An 18,851-nucleotide genomic window follows, 5' to 3' on the forward strand; every position below is an offset into this window, starting at 1 on the left:
GTCTCTAAAGTCTCCTCTGAGCAGTTGTCAGATAGATAGATGTTTGGGCTGAGCCCTTTGCTGCTTGGGATAGGTTGTAGATCATTCCCATGGATGGATGCATAGGTGGAAATTTCAGGTCCAGAAAATCCAAATTCAGACCAAAATTTTGTCAATCAACCAGTTGAGCATAAATAGTCACAGTCACGGAGTATTTAAATGGTTGGTTGAAACAAAATCTTGGCCTGGATTTGTACTTTCTGGGCCTGAAATGTCTGCCTCTGAATGGATAGATATAAGAAAGGGGGCCCTTGTTAAAACGTCTGGAATATAGAAATCTTATTACTTACATTCATGCGTTTGAGCTAAGCTATTAGCATCCTGTAAAAGTTGTGGTGACGCTCAGTGGACAATGCCACTCCTACGATAGACAGAGGGGCAATGCAACCGTGAACCGTTTAAAGGTGACCTCATGTCGAATGATCATTCCGTGGTGAATGATACATGCAAAACAAAGTCTGTTATGGAGCCAAAATTAGCTTGGCGTGGACATTAACACGAGAACTAAATGAGGAAAACAGAGGTGAAGACGGAGCGAACAAAGGAGAGCAGCTGCTTCAGTTTCCCGTAACATGACAGGGAGCTCCGCGTGTGTCTTTCCCGTTCTTCCACAGGAAACCTCCTGCTTCCGGTCCCATCTCCCCAAGCTCACTGTTCACGCGTTGGGTGGGTCCATTCCTGAGATGGGGCGCCGTAACTGCAGGCCATTTTCGGCACTCTCCCTCCACGAACCCGTTATATATCAGACGACAGATGGAGGTTTTAGTCGTGCCTAAAATGGGGGGGCATATGAGCAGAGATGAAGGATCGTATGTTTAGTGTAAGTGGGAAAAGAGAATTATACCCCTGAATATGTATAATACAATTAATAACATATGTGTCCTTCAGCTGGTAGAAAATGACTAGCAGTTATGTAAAAGGGAAACAAAACATCAACGGCAACTATCTAGCTTGAAGTCTGATTCTGATTATCGTGGTGGAATTATGTCATTGAAGAAAAGAGAAAAGGTCAATGTCAAGGGACATCTCAGGAATCCTTAATTTCAATACCATGGAGAAAAAATATATCCATGTCTGAGCTGGTGGTGAGCCGGTAAGAGACTGTGGGAGATGAGCAGTTAACACACACATAGATATCAACAGAACAAATGTGGACAAATTCTCAGCCCTGGGAAGGAAGGGACAAGATGAAGGACACACCAGTGAACAAATGGAAGAGAGGTTCACCGGCCAGCTGACCTTTAGATATAGATGGAGGGTGGCTTTAAATTTGCTCTTCATACTTCACTCTCTAGGTTGGTCTAGAAAGCAAACAGCATGTGTCCTCATGTTGTTGATTCGCATATTCATTTACCTGTTTCTTGTTAGGCATTTATTGTGTCGATTCTATATTCTGCCTACAGCCAATAATAAGGCTTTAGTGACATAAAACTGACCTATATCAATATATCCTTGATAAAGGCAATCTGGTTAATTATATTTTAAATGTAGTCTGCTGAAACAAAATAGCAGCTTGTTTTGATGATTTTGTGTATTCTAACAGATTTTTTATAAGCCAACAGATGGCAAATCTAATAAATATCTAATGCAGAAAAATTGTGAATGTGTGCTTTGGTGCGAATTTTGATTTTGATCATTAAAAAAATGAACACTGCAAAAAGATCAGTTCTGTTGCTTATACCTGCTGGATTTTGATAGGTTTGTATATTGATGGCTTCTCTGTTATTTCCTGTTTTTCTAAAATGCTATATATTAACTTATAACTCTGCCTGGGCTATAGAAGCACAGGGAAGGCGTTACGGAGGCTGAGGCTAGTAATCACCCAGAATGCAAGAGACTCTTTTGGGTTGTGGGATACATTTGCAGGAAGGTCGGTCTTATGTTTTGATACTTAAAATAGCCCCGTAACCCGGGTACTCTTAGTGTGTCCATGTTTTTACCCCCCAACAAAAAAGGGAGTCCACAGAACTTTTCCTATACATCAGACAATGATGTCATGGTCAGAAAGGAAATTCCCGCCTTAACAGAAAGAGAGTCACAGACATGGAGAAGTTGTGGGACGGTGCACTGAGGGCGATGAGGGATTGATGCTTTCCTAGGAAGAGCAACAGCGAACTGTTCATAGACAAAGAGTTTGGGAATGTTGGTGAATGTTTAAAAGCCCGTCTTTGTCATGACATAGTGTCAGTAAATGGTTATAGAAAGATGTTAGATCTTTTCAAATATGTTTTTTCTAAGATGAGAGCTATAAAGTAAAACAAGTCGTCAGTTGGCCAGAGGCAGTGGGTGGGGTTCACATTGTAATTGTGGACGAATTAATCCCCTTCTAGGTTTACATGTGGAATATACAGCTATACATATCAATGTTGGGAAGATAAACACCAAAAATTAAAAGTTGCCCGAACACCTAACCCCGCAATCAACTGACAGCACGTATGGAACCCTTCACTGGTGTTTTTTCAATCCAGTGTGTGTAATGTCTCTGTTATGCCTGTTGAAAAAACATTGTAAGGTAACACCTCATGTATGAAGAAGATTGCTTTGTTATACCTCGGAAAGGACGTTTTAGTGTCCAGATAACTGTTTTTGCTATATAAACACTGGGTCCCTTGTGGTCACTGTAGCCGCTGTGTGTTCTGGCCAGCGGTGGACAGGCTGGAGAGGTTATTTTCAGGTCATTAGGTTAAAGCTGCGAGTAGAGTTTGATTGGAGGCCTTAATTTGATTTAGCAATTTATGGGATGAATGAGAATGTGGTTTTCCAGACAAAGCCTGATAGAGGAGCTTGATTAATCTCCTGCGAATGAATTGCAAGAATATGTGCACATAAGTTACGTGGGTTAATTTCTCAAGATGGAATATGTTTGTCCAGTTACTGGTCTTTTGTGTTATATGTTATGAGTGCAAACACAATCAATACAAAATAGACACTGTAAAGTTTTTCTTTCATTCGACATTATTTTACTAATTCTTATCGTAAGTGGTGAATGTCTTAATATGTTTTGGCAGAACATTTCAGGACATGTCTGGTAGATAAGAAATTAGCACCGTGTTCAGTCACAAAATCTGCTCCCCTGAAATTATATAAGATAGTGGAAATGCCAGGGTTAAGGAGAATCAAAGCAGACCTCAGGTCCCCAAGATGGCAAGTATTTCCTCTGATATCTTGAAAGTCCTGTACAGACAGGCAGAGGTGGAGATTTCAGGTCCAGAAAGTACAAATCCAGACCAGGATTTTGTTTCAACCAACCAGTTGAGCATAAAGAGTCACAAGTCACAGAGAACTCAGCTGGTTGGTTGAAACAAAATCCTGGATTTGTACTTTCTGGACCTGAAATCTCCACCTCTGCAGACAGGAGATGTATGCTTAGCTGGCTGGCATTAAGTATGGATGGTAAGGATTAGGTGGACAGACGACCGGTCCCCAATGATATCCCATGTCTGTTACTCCTATCAGTTTCACATCTAATGATGTTGATACATCACATTGTTATCATCACTCTCCTACCTGTTCTCCATTCCTGGCCTCTTATTTGTGGTTTGCACAAAGAATGATGATTCTGATCGCAGATGAAGTCCAATCTATAGTAAGAGGGAGACAATGCAATCGACATGGTCCTTCGCCGGCTGTTTGTCTTTCATTAATTGAAAAAGCTCTTTTACAACATTGTTTATGTTGGCGGTGCACAGCACTGGAGGGGCCAAAATAAGCGGATTGTATCATCACAGAAACAAAAGCTGCCGGTTTCAGATTTGGTTTACGTGCTCTGGCCTTGCGTCTGACTCTATGGCTGAACTCCTTCTGGAAGCAACCCGCAGCTGCAGGGCCAGCAGGGTGACTGTGCTGTCCATCTGAGGACCTGGGCACCTCCTAGGAGAACCTGACACACTCCATTCTGTATTTTCCTTGAAGGTTATAATGATTGTTCTCATTCCAGACTCAGTGGTACTTGGCGTGTCGTTGCTGAAATAGCAACTATCTCGGGAGAAACCGAAGGAGATATATAAACTATTTAAGTTTCACCTGTTATACCTGCAGTACGTTTGTTTACTTCTGGGATTGAGTAAAGATTTTGTGAAGCAGCCTCCTCCAAATGGCCAGATCTTGTTTGGACGGAGCAGTTCTTCAGGGCTCTGTGTTGTTGTTGCTGCACTCTGAGCATAAGACACAGCTCTTGGTTCATTTTGGAGTCTAGATCCCGGGTTTGTGAAGCCAGGGTTAATCTGTCAGTGGTTTATTTCTGGGTCTCAGTCAGGGTTCCTAGACTGTCATTACCGGCTTGGCAGCTCTCTGTGCCAGTGTCTCGTTTCATGGTTTTAGTTAACCAGTGACTTGACTTGGGTTTCATGGTTTTGGTTAGTTAAGATCTTGTGCCTGTGTCTGTGGCCATGGTTAGCCGTGCAACCGACATTTTGTTTTTGTCTTGTTGTCTTTATCGTTTCCGTACTTCAACACCATTTCCTGGATCGCGTGTCCCAGTTCCTGTTGCTGGTTTCCCCAGTTCTTAGCATATGGAGAGTGTTTCCTACACGCCTCGTCCTGGTGCCGCTTATCGAGTTGGCAGTCCCCAATGCGGTCTTCCAGGTGAAACCTTGGAACCGTAGTAGGGGAACCTGATTAGTCTCTTGTGACTGAAGTATGTGCAGATAATTTGAATGAGTTGATTACTCAAGATTGTGAAAGGGAGTGTGTTTGTACAGAAAGGGAGTGACTTTGTACAGGTCAAAAGAAGTGTGTGGTGCCCTTTGTGTTATTTATTATGAGTAGAAATACACAATAAATACAAAATAGACACGGTTTAAGTTTTTCTTTCATTCAACATTATTAATTTATTAATTGTAAGTGGTGAATGGCTTTATATGTTTTGGCAGAACATTTCAGTTGCTTGGCAGATAAGAAATTTCCACCCTGTACAACCAGGAAGTAGCTTCCCTGGAGTTTAGAAGTTTGCAGAAATTTCATGGTCAAGGTCATGGTTCCCAACATGGTAAGTATTTCCTCAGAGATCTTTAAAGGCCTGTCCAGACTGGAGATGTGTCCTTAGATGCCTCACCCTAGTGCCCCCCATCAAGATGACAGTTCCGAATTCCACCGGTTGCCTGCTTCCTGTGGTGGGCTGTCAGATGGTCCCAGAACCTTACATTGTGGAGGGACCTTCTGGTTCGGCGTAGCTTGTGTTGGACTCTGTTTGTTATAGAAATAAAGGAATGTGTCTTAATCCTACAATCTGAGTTCTGGGTGGACAACTCCATGTGTTTGCCTGCCAAGGAAGAATGATATTTGGATATTTAAGTCCTTCAACGGTTGCTTTATGTGTCATTCTTCATGATTGCTATTTAAATATATTTTCCAGTAGAACATGTTCAGATTTACCTGTCAGCAGGAGCATAAACTTCTTTTATGTTCCATTTGTCCAGTTCCTTCCACTTAGCCCGTGTTACGGTTTGGGCAGCCAGTAATTACCCTTTATTTAAGCTGAAAGACTGATTTAAAAGCATGCAGTCCAATTAGGAATCAGGTGCTTAATCTAAAGAGTTTGATTTGTGGATTTAAAAAATAAAATCATGCTGATCTTATCTAATTTTATCTCATTACCTGAGCAGAAATGAAGGTAGAAATAGTTACAGTATAATGCATTCATAATGAATATCTGATTATTCAGTAGACTTAGATTTCAGTAGACTTACAGTTTTCTATAACCCTCGTATGATGATGATGATGCTTTGGTCGAACCCGCGGATACATAAGGCCGACTGTATAAGTGAATGTAATAGGTGATGAGAACGCTGTTAGCAGAACCCAGAATACATTTACTGAGAGATTTCCCAGAATGGCTTTGAAAGAAAACTGGATAGAGAGTGCCATTATGTGTGTTAGCAGCAAGTGGGACATGTGCTGGTTATTTAGGAAACACTCTGTGTGTAGAGTCATGGCCAAAAGTTTTGAGAATGACACAAGTATTGGTTTTCGTTAAGTCAGTTTTTATGATGGCAATTTGCATAAACTCCAGAATGTTATGAGGAGTGATCAGATTGCAGTCCTCCGAGAGCAAGTTTTCCCAACTATCCAAGAATAGTTTGGTGATGAACAATGCCTTTTCCAGCATGGTGGAGCACGTGGAGCATGATGGAACAAAACATCGACATTTTTGGTCCATGGCCAGGAAACTCCCCAGACCTTAATCCCATTGAGAACTTGTGATCAATTCTCAAGAGGCGGGTGGACAAACAAAAACCCACAAATTCTGACAAACTCCAAGCATTGATTATGCAAGAATGGGCTGCCAGGAGGCAGGATTTGGCCCAGAAGTTGATTGACAGCATGACAGGGTGACTTGCAGAGCTCTTGAAAAAGAATGTTCAGCACTTCAACTTAATGTAATTGTCAATAAAAGCCTTTGACACCCATGAAATGCTTGTAATTTCACTTCAGTATACCATAGAAACATCTACCATCTACAAACACTGAAGCTGAAAAATTTGTGAAAACTAATACTTGTGTCATTCTCAAAACTGTTGACCACGACTGTATGGGCCAACCCTTGACCTCTCCATGCTGAGAGCCTGGTGACAGGCAAAGGACCTCTGACTGACAGACCTCTGTGCTAAGCCATGCTAATCTGTTATCGTTCTGTTTTTAGGCTTCCGTTGGCAGAGGCCCAGTCCCACACAGTCACCTAGGCTGCCAAGGCATCCTCATGACATACTTTAGGGCAGAAACTCCAAACTCTGCTGTAGGTCATAGTAAATCAGTAAACTTGTCCGTCGCACTGACACATGCATTGCTCCTTTGTAGAGCGCGCGGCCCGCCTCTCAGTCACTGCAGTAAAACTCTTTTTAAACATGCCAAGTGGCTGTGTCTGGGGGCGCTCATTTTTTATAAACAAAAAATAAATTTGACGAGCCCCACATCTGGATAAACAAACTATGCTTGAAACAGGCTAAAAAAGTGGACATCGCCGAGTGGAACCGCAGTCCGAATTTAGGACAGTGGCAAGATGAAAGCCGGAGGGGAGCTGAACAATCGAGATGACGAAATAATTTGTTCGAAATTGATTTTATCTTGATCTAATTCCAGTGGAAGCTCATCCAAGATCACTTCCCAGTTGACCTCTAAACTTGTTTTGAAAAATTACACCACATATTTTTATCTTTTTAATAATGTCCCCGTATCCTATAAAACGTTGCAGTGGTGCCCCTTAAAGTACGATCATCTTCTGCACACAATGAGCATGTTTTCCCCATATATGACAGAACCCCTTTGGGGCCGGAGTAGACGGCCCAGAATGGCTCCGATTATTATGGCATGGTTTGGAAATAGGACCATGTCACACTACCACCTGTCAGCCTGTGAAAGTGGACAGTTCGACAAATTTAGTACATCAGTCTCAGCCATCGGATGTATTTAAGATGCTGCAATTGCCCTGTGGGAGACCCGTGGCTTCTGAGTGCTACAAATTGTCTCCACTTTTTTACGTGTTTGCTTTGTTTTTAACTCAAAGCCTGTACTCCTTACTTTTGGGATCTCGAAACACAGTATATAGTGAGGTGAAAAATGCCGTCAAAGGAATGAGCGATATTTACCTATTTGGACTACTGCTTAAAAGCTGTTTTCTGCATATTTACACAGAAACGCCTCGCTAAATTTCAATGTGATTTTTACCAAGAGTACTACCTGCATCGACAAAGACTGCTTGTCAGCAGTTATCTTTGTCTGAGCTATACAATGCAATAAAAACATATAAAAAGACACACAATTGCAATTTGTAAGGATGTGCTTCAGTGGGTGAATGACGGTGGTCAGCGGAACACCGAAGGAAATCTGAGCTGAGCAGGAAGAAACATGCCAAGCAGCTGCTCTTCCATGGAAACCGCGGCTTCCAGGTGACTCCCTTGGGAACAGGAGCTTCAGATTCCAAGTGCTGCTTTGGTTACCTGTAAGGGAAAAGATATGAGTCCCCAGTCCCCATATTGCTCATTTAAAACTAGCCTTTGTGCTTTCACTCCTGACGGAACTAAGGAGAGGGAGAGGGGAGTTTGGCACAAGAAACACCTGCATAGTTCTGTAAGCTCCAGAGGACAAAATGGCAGCTAAAGCTGGAATAAGGATGGACTGTAAATGCAGCCCTGAGAGAGAAGGTAATGATAGCTGCTTACTTTACCACCATGAAGGTGCCAGCCAGTGCCTGGCCTGTTGCTTTCAGGAGGAAATGCTGAGACCTTGTGTTTTTACTATTTCATATTTCTTGATGTTTTTGATTGCTGCAGTGACTAAATCCTTTATCTTGCTTCATTCAGCGCAGCCTCTTAAATTTTTTAATTTTAAAAAGAGCTGCATATACAGAGAAATGGTGCAACGTAATTAAATACAAATAATGATTCAGAATATAGTTTTGCAAAGATGAGCCCGGACAATGCGCATGTTATGCGGCTGCACCAAATATGGAAAACGATGACTGATTGTTCAGATGCTTTTGTTTTACATGCAGACTTTCCGGGGGGGGAGACGGCAAACTTTAGACACTCTGTTGTAAACACAGGAAGCTGTGTTGAGACATTAGGAGGGCATAGTAAGGACATTGTTCACATTCATGTGAGGACATGCCAGAGTGACCGTGAAATGAAGAGATTACATTTAAGGTCGGGTGTGTTCTCAGGGGAAAGGGCGTAGAGATGACCTTCAGGGTGAGAAGTGTTTTACAAGCCCCGAAATCCTGCCATGGCATCTCATCTTATTACATTCAGTGGCGGGGGCTCAGGTGCCGGTCAACCCAGCACCCACCCCCGTAGGGACATCGTGTATGTTTGTATGCCAACATCCCAGTCATATTTTATTTAGGACAATAAGACAACATCTCTGCCACTGGTGGAAATCATCTCCTCGGTATGTTCTGTTATAAGAGGCGTGTTTCCCAATCCAGTCCTCGGGGACCACAGACGGTCCACGTTTTTGCTCCTTCTGACTGGGTCAGGAAACACTGTAATAAAGTATTTTGGAGATCTTATACATTGTATGTTTTTTGAGAGCTCATGGTTTGCTCTTTCCGTAAGTGGTTCACCCTGTGGATTCTCAATGCCTGTCATTTCAGTGGCCGTACAAGTTGCTGTCTTACAGTCATTTGTCCTCCCACAACAGCTGCTGTGAACATGCCAGCCATGAACCGACGGGGTAAAAGATTTTAAATATTCCAATGCAAAGCATTTCGTCAGATTATTGACATTGTAGGTGAAGGTCAGTATACTTAACAACACTGAGTTATATTTAAATGCTAATATATTGAGTATGCTGCAGCGTTTTATAGGGGTGTTTTTCCGGGGAGAAAAAAATGGAACCCCCCCCCCTCCATAAACTAACAGTGAATCCATGGAGGATTTAAGCACCACAATGGTAGTCTTCCACTTTGATGTGTGTAAAACTTGGTCTGCGGTTTAGGTCACTGGACACTGTCCGTTACTGGAATGCCCAGTTTCTCTGGCCAAGCTGCTGGGAAGCGTCCAGTTCCTATACTCCATGGCCAAAAATAGCCCCGCACTGACAGACTTACAGTACAGTAGTGATACATGCCTTAGCGCCCAGTGACCACTGGTTTCAAAATAATGACAACTTATTTCCGCCACGTCAGACATGCAAGAGGATCACCGCTGTATGCAGGTGATTTTAAATGGAAAAGCATCATTAGTTCTCATTTATTGCTCTGGGTTCTACGTTAAGATAAATCCGTAATTCTGTATTAGTGTGTATTGACCTAGATACCTTGTTGTGGAGTTGTTTTAAAAGAATCTACAATTTAAAGGGGTGTTGCAATGCCAAAAGGGGGACAGCTTTGAGAGGTCAGTTAATAAATGGGCTGATTGCAAAGACAATTGCAAAGGAACTTACAAGTATCTTTAAATACTATTGTCTAAATTCCCAGAAGTTTTTGTCGCACTCAAATAACATAAAAAATGAACTGTCTGATCACTTAAAATAGGTTTGCATTTAAGTAATAATTTGTATGTAATTTGAGCAGCATATGTGGTATTTCCATACATAAATTAAGGAGCATTGTGCACTGTTCGTTCTGTAGGCTTCAAGGGTATCACATGGCCATTCACTGTCCAATCAGATGTGGTGTCCACAGCTGGCAGCCAAACGTGATTGGACGAGGCGGAATGAGGAAGTGCATGTCAGAGGGGTCTAGGGAGGTCACAGTGCAAAGGGGACAAGTGTGAACAGGGTGGACTGGGGTGACGTGAGACTGGAGAGGCTGTTTCCCACGACCCGAGCACTGCCCCCGGACAGTCCGGTAGGGGGGTCAGCGCCAAGCGATACCGCCTCCGACATTTAGGGAGAGAGGCAGTGAGGGAACCTAAACACGGACATGGTCACTCACTGATCTGGGGTTAAGCGGCTACACGAGTGGCGGGATGAACCAAGTGGGGGGTGGGGCCTGGGGGGGGTTGGGGGGGGTTGGGGGGATGCCATGTCACACACTGATCTCTCATTCCATCTGTTTATGATGACGTGTTTCTGAGTGAATTTGTGCCAAAGTTAAATAACAGGCTTTCTCCCCCCGGGCCTTAGATTTACATTGCCAAACTTCTTAGTTAACAAGCAAAGCTTAGTTAACCGTTAAAGGAACAAGCCGAAAGTAATGAAGCGCAGCCGGCAGAATGTGCAATCAGGCTTTTATTGCTTTTTATATTAATGTATTATGTTAAATTATGTTAAGTATATTACCGTTGGGCTGTTGGCATTCACAGCTAGGCAGTTACAATTAAGCCCTTTGGGTTGAATTTTCTGTTCTTGTCACTGTGCAAAGTGCTGAGATTAGGACTCTTACTAGAGCTGTCCAGTGTGTGTACCCTAAGCGTCTGTTGCTTTGTTCATATCCAAGCTCGCCTCGCCTTGCTCTCACACACGGAACGTTCCGCGGCTCATACTTCCACACCATCTTAGTCGCTGGTCTTGTTTCATCGGTAGCAAACCTCTGATGACCCAAAGACAGAAGCTTCCAGTAATTTCTCCCGTATTACTGTCGGAATAACGGAACCTTTCTTCTTCAGACGACGACATGTAAATAAATGACCAGGAATCAAACTGCATTTTTTTTTTGCTGGCCAGCCTCTCTTAGTCAATCTTTTGTTGAATCCAAGTTCCACACATTGTTCTGGACCTTGTGGAGATCATTTCTGGCCCCGGGTGTTAAAGTCTTTTCTATTGTGAGCCTAGGTGGCAGAGAGCCTGTTCATATAGACTAATATGTAATGCCTTCCTGTTTCTGGGGGCACAATAATATCAGAGGGCTGTTTGGCAGGTCAGTGCTATTGTAGGAAAGGGAGACTGTCCAGTGGGTCACCACGTCGGAGCTAGCCCCCCCCCCCCCACGGCACGGCATTTCCGCTTCGCTTCACTTTCATCCATTCCGATGCTGATATTCATCTAATATTAATAAAATGGAGCAGCAATAAACTCAGAAAAAAAACACTGTTATATTTTTGTTGCCTTTCTCATTGTCAAACGCACATTTGTAACAGGAAGTCTTGAATGAGCAGGATTATTTTTCCCTCCAAATTTAAATTTCCTGCATGTACAAAGCATGCAGTATTCCTGGCTTTAAGCACCCATCTGGCCCCTCCACCCCTCCCCACTGTGTTCTTAGCGTGTTAATACTTGTAGTACGAGGTCTTTGCCTCTTGTGTTCTAATTTTGCAGCGCTCCCGTGTTTGGGATAGAAATAGGACTGGCCTCCGTCGAAATGTGAATCACAGTGACAGTTGTGAAGAGGTTGTCGAACCAAATACCTGTCCAGATATTCCTGAAAAACAGCTATTTAGATTTATATCGATAACAGGTGATTTTTGTTTGTTTTGAATCTTTTAAAGGAGCTACGTTGCAACGCGATATAGGAGAGGCGAAGTATTTACAGGGAGGAAATGTGTTTTTAAACAAAAGGCTGCAGGCCGGAGCCGTCGGCCTGGCGGTTCGTTTCCTGTCAGCACTGGGGGGGGGGGGGGGGGGGCGTGTGCAGCGCCCTCGGTGTCCAGCAGCAAGCTTCCGCGGGGTCCCTCTCTCGGGCTCCGCGCTGACACAGCGTGCATCGCCGTCTGATTGCGCGTCAGCGTCGACTGATTCACAGCCGAATGCGTGGAATAAGCGGCAATCACAGCATCTTTGCTCACATGATTGCAGGTGTTTGGCTGTCTAAGTAGGAGGTGCAATCACGGGAGCTGTTTAATGGTCCTCTCTCCCTCCAACTCATGTTAATAACTTGACACGCGTCCCAGCTCAGTCTCCCCCCCCCCCCCCCCCCCCCCCCATAGCCTTGTCAGTGGGTCCGAAAAGAGGCGAAAGGCGTGGCTTATTTTTCAGGGAGACCAGTGCACTTACACGCCTCTCCACCCCTGATAGCAGCGAGATCTTCAGCTTGAACAGCCTACAACTGTCGCCTGGGCTCATTAACCCAAGTCCCATGGCAGAAATGAGCGCTGTGGCCTTGTGTGCCTGGATGACCCCTTGGCATCAGCAGCACTCTGTTGTTGATCACGAGGATCCGCAACTCGTTATGATTTTTGCCGATTTTTCTACGTGTCCCTGAGCGAGCAAGGGAGGGGCTTGCGTTTCACCTCTTTAACCAATCACAGTCTTCATCCTGTGACATCACCGTATTAATTAAAACCAGCATTTTCTGTTAAGTGGAAAGGTGCACACATTTGCGAAGTACCTGTTTTATTGTGAATGTTCTTTGTAAAGGGACATGACGTCGTAGATAAACAAAGACAAATCATCGGAATTATCTAACCTGCAAAGGCAATGTGTCTTTATTTTATGTTGATAACGGTAATAATAATAATAACAACAAGGCTTGAACCAGCAACCTTGCGATCACAGGCTTAGCCTGCTGAGCCACACACAGCCCCCAGGCTGATGGCCGGAAGCCTCGAGTTTGAAAATGAGAAAAAAATTGGACCAATGTGGTGATGTCATACGAGGAAGACTGTGATTGGTTAATGAAGTGAAATGCAAGCCCCTCCCTTGTTGACCTAGGGACACATCGAACTCAGAAAAATCAGGACATCCGGGATATGCGATAGGCTGGAGGCCTGCTCTCCCTTACAGAGGATGGTTGGCAGGACTCAATGTTTATCAAATATATGTTGTCATGTGGCCAGTGCAATCAACGCCAAGCAGATTTTGAAATAGTGGAGAATGATTCTTCAAGGCCAGCTCAGAAGGGGTGATCGGAAAACTAAATAAATCAACGTGATGGTTTGTTAAAATAGAATCACAGAGCCTTGTAACTCAGCGGTTCTTCGGAAAACAGGCTGCTTGATTTGTCCCAAACCCGATTTTAGGTTCCGTTTATTCCAGAAAAAAAAATCAATTTAAAATAAAGTATCCGGAGGTCCAAACGCAGGTTCTGCGCTTTCCAGAAAATGCCTGGGGAGCAATTTCCCAAATTGTGTCATAAATTTTAATGATGTGGAGAGGTTGCAACTGGCTTTTCTTCAAGACAGATTCCTGTTTAATATTTCCCACAAGTATTTGCAATATGGCCACACTGCCAAAGGAACAGAGAAGAAACATTGCCTTATTCTGAATACCAACTTTGTATATTTTGCAAGATTGCCTGACGTCAGAAAACAATGAAATTTCATTGCAGGTAGTTTGGACATTAATGAGCCGCAGTCACTAAAGCATGCAAAAATGTTTGGTGTCATTATGGAAAGTGGGGAATAATTGTGAACCATTTAAAATGGGCTCCTAAAATTTGAAACATATTTCACTTCAATTTAAATGTAAGTATATTTTGCTTACTTGCTGTTTGTGCCATGTTGATTACTCCATTTAAAGTTATTAAGTGTGTTACAACTTCAATTAAAGACTTTTCGCTTAATTTGCCTCATACTTGATTTCTCTGTTAATTTGTGCAGCTTGCATGTTCTCCCTCTGTTTGTGTGGGGAAATCAAATTGCCACTTCCCGCAATGCAGAAACGGGAGGCCTGTGACCTGCTGTGAGGTAATGGGTTCGAGCCTCAACTGGACTATTGGCTATGGAAGCCGGTTTTTTCGGCTGACCAAAACAATCAATTAAGTCAATACTATGATATAGTAAGATTTCTGACTTATAAATGGCAGAAGTATTTCTTTTGAAAAGAAAAGGTTTGTTAATCATTCTGTCAGACAAATAAATGTTTCCTCCTGAATTGAAGCTGGAATCGGCGATATCACTATTTGAGGTGTAGTGGCTGGCTGAGAGGACACTTTTCAAATAGTTACATGATGTGCAGAGATCCCAGTGTTCTTATACCCAGCCTATTGCAGTAACCCGGGAATTGTGGAACCATAGTCCAGCTAGTATAATGGGCTGCCCTACATTACTTGTTTCTGAAGAACTAGAGCAAGGTAAACGAAAACAACCTGTTCTGATCCAGCTCGACATTGACATCCTGAACTGAGGAAACGCCCTAAGTACAGCCATCCCCTCCACTGCAATGCAGTGTTTAAACATCAGTGAATAAGATCATTACGTCCTGATTCATTAAATACGCACGATTTTCCTGGCCCTTGGTCAGTGCCTTGTAATATCAGGTTGAGAAAATGATTTTACAAGCCCGCTCTGGGCATTATGACCTGAGCAGATGTTGCTGGATGCTTGAGCCGCGGACAGTGGAAAAGGGGAATTCACAAGTATTTTAAGCCAAATGGTCTCATCTAAGGAAGAAAGATTCAAGAAAAACATTTTTTTTTTTTCAATGGCAGTATGCATTTCCTTCAGCTTTTTCAGTTGCGCTGCCCTGTTTCTCTTGGCTTCCGCTCGTGATGCCAAAGAACGCGAGTACAATAGAACAGCTGTGGGAAGCGAAGCCGGGGTCCCACATCTGGAAAAAGCACAATCGGGCTATTTTAAGGTGCTCGCGCCATTATCCGACTCAAATGAAATACAAATATGTTTGAATGTTTCTCTTCAGTAAGATCTGTTAAGTGAGTCTATAAAACATGCTTTAATGACGCGTTATGGGACAGTTTCTTGGATGCTGGAGTAGTCAGAGATTCCAAGCTCAGAGAGAAGATAAGGAAAGAAAGATGACCAAGAACAATATGGTTCGTTTTACTAGTATTATACATGTGTTGTGAGTGATTCGGCCTTGGTGTAATATACATCCAGAGCAGGGAATGGCTGGCTTCACTGGGGTTATATAATCTCCTACTTGGCTGCCATGACTGGAAAAGACTTCAGAAAGTTGTCAAGACATACTCCATTACGCGGTGCCGTCCATAGCTGCTTCGAGCTGTTTGGAATGGCTCCTCTTGCCACCAAGGACAGCCACGTCCCCGTCCTTTGTGTATATCACATGTCCGGCTGGCTCCGCCCCCCTACACCACCCTCAGTCAGAACCCAATTTCAGAAGCATGCAGCCAGGCGCATTGGTCCGGACTGCTCGACGTGCCAGAATGTGGCAGGAATATGTTCCGCTTTCAAACATATATACAATGTTCAGTAGGATGTTTAGCTTGCTGGCGTTAGGCCATGCCTGAGCAGCATCTCATTCTGGAGAGTGCAGGATGATGGAAAGTGCGGATAAATTCTGTTTTTAAAAGGGTCCACTCTGGTCTATAGCATAAGAATTGAAATAAACATACTCATTTGTCTGCATTTCAAGTAAGCGATGTTGGTGGATGATTAGACCCTTATTTCAGCATGGTGAGCATCACCATTTACTATCTCCCAATTTTGACAGACGGTGGACTATGTGTTACAGCATTTAGGAGGAAACTGTAAACTGCCCATCTGTAAATATCTGGCTTGTTTAAGGATGTTTTCTTGACCATTCAATACAATAGATCCATCCACCTTTCAATCACAGAAGGTCATAAAGGCCTGGAGCCTCTCCTAGGTGGCTTAAGGCACCAGGCTGGTGTACACTCTGGATGGAATGCTAGTAGTATAGTATATTGAGTGCAGAAATATCCAGTTTTACAAATAGCAAATTGAAACAATGCAACGTTCAAACTATCATTTGTGTTAAGTATTTAGTTAACTGTATTCTCCAGTAGACTGGTCTGCTGCAATCACTTTCTCGTTAAAACGATAACTCAAAAAGTATTTGACAGATCATTTTCAAACTTCAAGCATTGTATGGGTGATGAACTGGAACTCGCTAAATTTTGACACAGCTCATCGTAAAATTGAAGCAACACTGTACAATAATAGCAAAGAAAAGGGCAATTTTGACACTTCATTGTGTTCAAGCGGCACTTCAAATTCAAATAATTAGGACGTGCCCCCCAGTTTGGGAACTTCTGCTCTGTGTGATCTTTGATGGATCTTCTTACCACATCAGAAAAACATTATATGGATGAAAATCTACACATGAAACAAATGACCCGAAGGTTGAAGCAGTGGCACCAGGTGACAGCAGAGGACAAAAAGGGGGGGTCTGGAAGCCATCTTTTGAATGTGAATGCTTTTCAAACTCAACAGATTTGTTCAGCAGCAGTTTGGTAGTGGATTGGTGAAATTAGTCATGGGGAACTTGGCGAAGTTTATTGTGGGGGAACTGAATTATGTGACTTAGCACTAATTCTACTCAGTAGTGGTGCATAAGGGAACAGGCACAGGTTCGGTGGACCTGATTACATTGAGACAACTCAGACTAAGTTGGGCTTTTAATAAGACTACGTATCTCCAAACCTTAATGCAAGCATTATATATCTAGATTTAAAATTTGACTTCTTGATTACTTGTAAATGTGGCAGACGGAAGACTCAGCATAGTGAATGAGGGCACAGACAAAGAGCCCTTCATCGTGTGAGAGCACTTCACATCAAAAGTGAATGAAAATGCAGTTGTTTTTCAGTACTGCAAAGTAGAAGTTAAATATCAGAGCAGCAAAACTGCAATGCAACATCTCAAAAGAAGGCATCCATGGACTCGCCCAGTGATGCGTGGTTAGGGTTAGACAGTTATGAAGTATGTGCCCTTTAGTAGAATAGCCTATCTCTGTCATCCCTTTGACTTAAATTATTAAGCCTAATTTACTTTCTATGGTTCCCGTATTTCAAGATAATCAAGGCTAGCCCTGTCATTTAGCTGCATCATACATAATGCAATAATACCCTGCATAGGACAAGAGGGCATAGAAAATTGATGGGTGGACGCATAATGCATTACATAATAACCATAGTTTAAACATACACACACATGCCCTGTCCGGCCAAAAACAAGGGAAAAATTTGAATTTATATCAACAGATACTTAAGAGCCAATGACTGGATCATTATTACAGCCCAGCAACGTTATGCAGCAATAAAGTGAAGTCAGCTGACTACCTGAATCTCCTGAATGGCCAGGTTACACCTCCATCCATCAGCAATGGATTTTTTTTCTTCTCCATCGACATGGCCATATTCCAGGAGAAGCATGCCAAAATTCATTGGGTTCGAATTGTCAAAGAGTGGTTCAGGGAGTATGAGGAATCATTTTCACACATGACTTTGTCACTTAGGTCTTTGGGATGTGCCGAAGGAGGCTTTATAGGGTGGTTCAACTCACTTGTCAATGCAGGATCTCGGTGAGAAATGAATGCAAATCTAGATGAAAATAAAGGGTGAGATGTTGCATAAGCCTGTGGAAACAATGCAGTGACAAATGTGTGGCATAATAAAAGCCAAAGGCGGTCCAACGAAAAATTCAAATGTGACTTTTTCTGTGGCCGGGCAGTGTGTGTGTGTGTGTGCGTGTGTGTATGTGTGTGTGTCTGTGTGTGTGTATGTATATATGTATATATAGTTAGTGTAGTTTCACACTTACATGTCAGAACTAGGAGCATTCAGGTAAAACCACATTTATTGGTTTTCACATTTCCAGTTAATTAGTCCAGAAATTCTAGAAATTGGGGGGTGTGGGAGGAGCAGGGATTAGATGGGGGAGGGGTGACAATGCTGTCCAGGGAAGACATTGTTGTGCTTCTCAACAGCATCTTGTCTAGTTTATTATAGATTTATCGATTTATGATCAAATATAAAGGATGGAGAAGGTGCTTTTTTTTTTACCTGCCCTCGGTTGATGCGTAAAACAGATCCAATGCGGACTCATCTGTTTTGTAGAAGAGTGTCGAAGAAAGCTACCAGCAAACTTCATTAGTTATTTTGTTGCACTCATTGCTGTGTTGTTACATTGAAGTAGGACAATTGTTTTGTTAGATTAAATGACGTTAGTTCATCCTTTAATGAAAGTTGATTGATTCGATCCGTCTTGGAGGATGTCAGCCTCTTTGGGACCATTTTATCATACGTAGGGCTAGACAGTAAGGACTGTTTAGGTTATATTCATTAACATGTTAACATTAACAATTGTAGGTGAATCAGTAACATTGTTATTTAGATTCCCCTAGAACAGTGTTTCCCAACCCAGTCCTCGGGATACACCGGACACTCCACGTTTTTGCTTCCTCTCAGGACCCAGCACCCCTACCAGATATTCGGTGTTCCTGATTGGCTGGGAGCTGGGAGGGAGCAAAAACGTGGACAGTCCGCGGTTCCCTAAGGACTAGGTTGGGAAACACTGCCCTAGAAGCAGGGCTGGAAATGAAGGTGAGTAATTTAGAAGAGCGAGTGCAAAAATCTGAACCCTAGCCTACTGGCTAGTTAAAAAAAAATGCACGTCACACTACAACAGTGCATCTTAACAGTCAGTTAACAAACTTAACAGTTTGTAGCATGTAAAGTTACACCTAAACCGTCCTTTCACCTTAGCTAGACTGAGGCTGTCAGTCACCATGTACTGTGGATCTGTGCATCTGTGGAGAATCCGGGTGGTTTGTACAGG

The 18,851-nt window shown here is 42.9% G+C and overlaps 1 protein-coding gene across 2 annotated transcripts in view; it reads left to right on the plus strand.

Annotated features, from left to right (window-relative positions):
* The window catches only part of neurl1b (neuralized E3 ubiquitin protein ligase 1B), a 75,473-nt gene that overhangs the window by 11,746 nt on the left and 44,876 nt on the right, over positions 1 to 18,851 (plus strand). The window contains exon 1 of one of the 2 annotated variants that reach the window (XM_049028472.1): positions 8,050 to 8,177. The exons of the other annotated variant lie outside the window; for it this stretch is intronic. Within the exon in view, the coding sequence (XP_048884429.1) occupies positions 8,123 to 8,177 (55 nt within the window). The 5' untranslated portion in view covers positions 8,050 to 8,122. Of the gene's footprint in view, positions 1 to 8,049; positions 8,178 to 18,851 lie in introns of those variants that run through there. 2 annotated transcript variants of the gene reach the window in all.

This window comes from Brienomyrus brachyistius, chromosome 10 (assembly GCF_023856365.1).
Source record: "Brienomyrus brachyistius isolate T26 chromosome 10, BBRACH_0.4, whole genome shotgun sequence".
NCBI classification, from domain to species: Eukaryota; Metazoa; Chordata; class Actinopteri; order Osteoglossiformes; family Mormyridae; genus Brienomyrus; species Brienomyrus brachyistius.